This window comes from Scatophagus argus, chromosome 17 (assembly GCF_020382885.2).
Source record: "Scatophagus argus isolate fScaArg1 chromosome 17, fScaArg1.pri, whole genome shotgun sequence".
NCBI lineage: Eukaryota > Metazoa > Chordata > Actinopteri > Scatophagidae > Scatophagus > Scatophagus argus.
Genome location: NC_058509.1, coordinates 5,936,866 through 5,942,697, shown reverse-complemented (window position 1 = coordinate 5,942,697; position 5,832 = coordinate 5,936,866). Strand labels below are relative to the sequence as shown.

The 5,832-nt window shown below is 41.6% G+C and overlaps 1 protein-coding gene across 1 annotated transcript; it reads right to left on the bottom strand.

Annotated features, from left to right (window-relative positions):
• Positions 1-461: 461 nt before the first annotated feature.
• Positions 462-4,060, bottom strand: abrab (actin binding Rho activating protein b). The gene is made up of 2 exons (XM_046417777.1): positions 3,134-4,060; positions 462-2,094 (listed from the first exon to the last, which is right to left on the bottom strand). Exons 1-2 carry the CDS (start codon positions 3,907-3,909, stop codon positions 1,611-1,613), a joined length of 1,260 nt encoding a protein of 419 aa, XP_046273733.1. The 5' UTR covers positions 3,910-4,060; the 3' UTR covers positions 462-1,610.
• Between the last annotated feature and the right edge of the window lie 1,772 nt (positions 4,061-5,832).

Here is a 5,832-nt window from a genome sequence, read left to right as displayed (position 1 = left end):
AGGTGTGGCTTTGAGGTCTGCTCAGCCTGCCTGAGGAGCTTCCCCGACATGTTCCAGTATATTCAAATTAGGTTAGTAAGGAAAACAAAACAACTAAATGAAGAGTAGAAATGAAAAGGAAATTGTATTTATGGGAATAAGTGGCACCTGCAAAACCAGTTTGACCATACCATGTAATCTGTGTTTTTTAAGTTTTAAGCAACTTGAGGACAAAAGAATTTTGTGTTTAAATCCCTAAACTAAAACCACCCTAAAACCTGGACAAGAAATTCTTATGGTACATATATGTGTATAATAATTTCCCTTAAAATTTGTTGCCAGCTTCCAGTCTTTATGCTAACCTAAGCTAATCATCTGCTGGCTCCAGTTTCATACTTCCATAATGCCAAATTTCTTTGAGCAGCACACACACATAAACGCACACAGACAAACACACACACACACACACACACACACACACACACACACTTCCAGTTAAAGCATCTGAGAGATACAGGTAGTGATTTTAAGTTGTTTTTCTCCTGGCGTGATGCAGCTAGCCTAACTGCGTGTATCAATTCAGAGTGAAAATCCTGCACTATCAGTGAAAAGATTCATATAAGCCTATGACCAACAACTTTGATTTGTCTTGTTTGTTTAGTTTTGAACTAGTTTATATTACACTACTATTGATACTGTGGATATGTGAGAGCTTTATTGCACATAATGAGAGCGCTAGCACATACTTAAACCATACAGAGTGCCCCAGTATAACGTACTTTCTGCTGAAATGATTTCAAGATAGAAAAGAAACAGAAACTTCAAATTGCCTAACTTGTCAAACATTAAAAATAACAGCTAACATTGGTTCTGTGTTTTTCTACAAACTCCAACAAATTCAACACTCCATAACTGCATGTGTACAGGAAAGTTTTCATTTTCCCCCAGACGGCCACAGTCACTATTAGTCACCACATTAATCATAAAAGGCTCAGTCTAACAGGCCATGAGATTTAAAAAGTGCTGTGGTCTGCTCTGTTCCCCTGCACTGTGCCTGGTACAGCATAATGAATGCTGAGCTGCAGGTCTTCAGGCAATGAAACCCAATCCGTGTCTGAATTACTGTGCTACACGATTGCAAAGCTGCTGGTTATTTGGTACATTAACACATAATCAAGTATCTCATTCATATAAGCCATAAAGATAGTGCAAAAGAGACACGTGTGAGAATCTGCCAGCAACTCTGAATGAAAACTTAAGTAGCCAAAAGTTTGAACGTTATCTCTCCAGAGCTCCTGAATTAAAAGGTTAAAACCTTGGCAGATTTCTCAGAACATGTACAAGACAGCTACAACTCAAACGTCCACAACAATGACAGTAGTTCAAGTATCTGCAAAAATAGCAGCAATAATATTCCTCGGATAATCCACACCGACTCATCCACCAAGCTTTAGCATCCATATTCCTTTGATATTGTTCTGCAAGTGTCCTCAGAATAGACCCAGGTCAACTTGCACTTTAAATCCTCCTCTTTGCCCTGCTTGACAATGACTGAAGTTAATTCACAAGACAAGATCCAGCCAATTAGCTGTAAGAGGATTTCCAGTACAACTTTGACCCAGGTGTTAACATCACACCAGCAGTGTAATGATCACCCCATCATCCTGGCCTTGCCAGAGCATCTCCCCCTCAAACGCCACCTTCCCGTGTTTCCTGGCTCTCATCAGAATCCCCACCACCTTATCAGAGATCCGAACGTATCTGTCAAACAGCTGTCCAAACGTGATGCGGGTCTTTCCGTCCGGGTCTGGATCAGCCATAGTCCTAATTACGTAACACATGTCGTCTATCTCACGGTGAATGTGTTGCTCGGCGCGTTTGGCTCTTTCTGCTGTTTTGGTACCTTCCTTGGGGCGCCCGTAGCCCTCTTGGCCTTTTTGAAGGCGGAGGGACATGGAGTAGTCGTGGTCAAAATATTCACTGAAGGGGTTTAGTTTCTGGTTCACCGTGTGCTCTGAGGCCCAGTTCTGCCAGCGACTCTTGAGGTTTCCCACTGCGCTGTACTTCCCGGAGAGGGCATTGATCTTGTTGGCATCCTCAGCTTCTTTTCTGTACCTGGAAGGGATGCCAGATTATATTACAAATGCATAAAAATACACTGAGTATCTGTTTTCATCTTGCAAGGAGCAAGGAGAGTCACAAAGCAGTTGTTGCTTTTTTTACTTTGTCTTGCAGGTAAATGCAAACTTAAAGCTGGGTTTTTGAGTGACCATGAGATGTGTTTGCAGAACTCAAACCAGAGCTGACTGTTAGCCTGAATTTTTTTTTTTTTTGTGTCCTGAACTGCTTGAATCACAAAAGTCATGGATGGAAAAGCCACCAAAACCTCCCTGTTAGCTCAAAGTGTAAAATTAGCATTTAGCAATCTGCATAGATGGTTGAAGGCTTTGCACAGAAACTGGTGAGGAACAAAGAAGAAATGCAAGGTAAGTCAGTATGTGTTTATGGCTGTTTAATGATTCTGAAAAAGTTTATCAGGCTCTACATAAATCCTTTGATGATCAGTCATGCTGACATTTTTAAAAATAAGGGAAGCTCAGTGCTCTTAACCTGTGCAGCACACTCTGTTTTAATGAAACAGGCACTTGAAACTTCTACTTCCTGGAAGATTTCACATTTTGATCCTTGACGTCACACTGCGCAATCCTGGCTTTCTGCCCATCCTGCCAAATCAAGCTGCTTTCTCTCCACAGATAACATTGATTTCCTCTCAAAATGTATCCCTGACTGTCAAATACAAAGGCATCAGTTTGCTCTCAACGTTGGTAGTGATGTCATATTAGATGTCAGATGAGATAATTTGCCCTGCTTCTGGCAGTATGACTTTACTCCAAAGATTATACAAACAAGTTCAGTGGCTGCTAGGTAGGGACATGGTAGGGACTATTGGTAGGGACATGTCCACTTGCAGCCCTGTCCCCTTGGTCAGTTGTTTCACCTCAATATCCTATTTCAAAAGGAAATATCACATTTAGGAGTCATTACTTTACTTGGCCTTTTGAGAACCAAATGTCTTCATTTTGCCTCAGTTTTATCACTTTGTTTGAAAACAGCTTACTGGGAACACAAAGTGAAGCACGTTCATCATACTCACGTTGGGACTGTTGGTCTTTTAATTTTCACTGCTGAGTCTCCTTCAGAATCTTTTTGTTCTGCTTCTTTTAAAGAGCTTGTCCCATGTATCTGATAATCCCCTAAGTCCAGTCCCTCCCCCTCTGTCTCAGGCTGTCCACTGTCCCCTTTATCACCAACACAGGTGTGTCCCTCTCCTGGTCCTTCTCCCTCTTTTCCGAGCTGCAGCTGTTTCTCTACCTGCTTCCAGCTTTTGGCCAGGGATGATACCATGTTGGAGCATTTTCTGCGGCGTGTGGGTGAACTTTTCTTCTTCAGAATCCTGTCAATCTCCTCAGCTGATGGCAGAGACTCCCTCTTGATCTTCTCAGTCAGGATCTCAATGCCGGCACCTTTCTCCTGAACCCCACTCGTCACAGTCTTCACCACTTGCTTCACCTTGATGCGAGATGCAACTGGGGGCTCTGCTGAGGTCTCAACCTCCTCACTCTTTGATGTTTGAGTTACGGTGTTTTGAGAGCAATGGATGATGTGGTTTTTGGAGGCTTCTGTTGGCTGCTTCTGAGTGGGAAGAGGCTTCCTTGGGACCCATGTCTTTTTGGGTTCCTCTGTCGGTCCTCCCAGTGAAGACGGAGCCCAGCCACTTGGTTCACTGGCTTGTTTCTTCTCATTTTCTGTCACCCATTGCTGCCAGCTGCTTGCCAAACCGCATACCATGGTGACAGCACGGAGCTTCTTGATGTTCTTGTTGGTGGATGGTTTTCTTTGGGAAGCTTGGCTGGCCAGTTTGTCAGACATAATTATGAGTATTAATGTGTCAGTTCAGGCACAATTAATCCCGCTAAGTGATCTTCCTTAACAGCTGTCAGATTAGACATCGGACATATTCATCTACCCTCTGCTCAACTCTTTGTTTTCCGTAACCTTTTCTCCCTCTGTTGCTTCCTACCCTCACGCCTGCAGCTACAGTTCTAAAATGGGGAGAGCAAACCCTAACATGACGGTGGAAAGTATTCGAGTCATCCCAGGCTACCGAGCTGATCGTCTTTCCCTGACACAAGTCACCCCTGCAGACTCATGTTTCATCACAGATTGTGGAGCTTGTGGCTTGAGGTAAACGGGGCAGTAGACCAGATGGTGCTAAATTTGATCATCAAGTGCACAGACAAAAAAGGCTTTCAAAGACATAACACTTCATTAGTACATACAATATCCCTTATTAAACAGTCATTTTTAAAAAATATTGTGGAAAAAAGCAAATGCGTTCATGTTAAAATTACACACTGAATGCTAAGGGGCTAATTAGCATTCAAGGGATATTTTTGGTGATCTTGTACTCTGCAATATAATGAACTGATCTTGTGTTCACATGCTCTGCTTAGTCAGTCTTGAAAAAGAAATAGCACATCACTGCAGAAGTGGAAATATTCAAGTAAATACTTGTGTAAAGTACCTCATTGCTAGACTTAAGTACCACATTGGAACTTCACATTGCATTCACTTGTCATTCCTTCTGTCAGGTTTGACAGTAATACTAAAGTTTTCACAGAAAGTAGGGAGGAAAAGGTGTTCATGTGCCCTCAGCTTTTAGTGAGAGGCAGGACGAGATGCACAGAACGCAACAAAGAGAGAGGTATTATTTACTGACATTTAGAATAGCACACTTTGAAATCTTATCTCCAAATCTTTTCCAGTAGCTTTTGAATACCGAAATAATTAGTCAATATTTAAAATATATTTAACTATATTTAAAGGTAACTGCTGCTGTCACTTCTAAATTATGTTAAACAGAAGCACTTAAAAACAAATTACCACCAGTCTGACGCTGAAGCAAAACTTGGCACAGCTCGAAGGGGATACAGCCAACACTTAGCCAGGCGGTATCACACATACGAGGAGACACTTAATCTGAGGTGTGAAAAGAAACTGGGAGCTTCTGACCAGGAAAGAATGTGATACCTGGAGGAGATGAGGATCTCCTGCTTGTGCACGAAGGGTTTAGACTTGCAGTGCAGCTGTTAGCGAGATTGCAATTCACCCACTCGTTTACTAGAGCAGATCAGCGTGCATCTTTATTTTAGCACTCATAACGTCAAGACTTTATGCTTGGCAAACCTGAGATTTGACAGAAGTATTGTAAAGATACATGGTTTAATGTGTGTTGGGTTTTCATATTAGTGTTTGCAGAGGGGGGTTGTTATACATAGAACCTGGCACACACAGACATGAAGTTGCAGCTGTTGCCAGTCTGTCATTCAGAGTGGAAGTGACTCATCGAGCATCAGCACAGGACGTGTTCTCAAACATAGCAGGATAACGTGTTCACTTTCACATGCCAGCCTCCTAGGAGGGTTAGTGCTCCACCATGAGGAGAAATAAGCTCATTACGCTTTCAGCTTTGGGATGAAAATACAATATAACATGATACATGAGTGCAACAGATTTTTGAAACTGGTCATGTGTCTGTTAGTGAAATCAAAGTATTTAACGCAAAAGACACTCTAATATAAGACAGTAAACATTACCTAATGTATTGTATGTATTGTAATGTAATATTTTTAAAACATGCATCAGCTTAATTTTGTTATATTCGGTTACAATGCACATTTTTTGTTTTTCTGTTCTTTACCAAAAATGGAAGAAAACAAAAAGTCTCTTCAATTGTACATGAATTACAGATGATCCGAACTGATGGTCTGATGATCATGTGTTTTCCTAAAT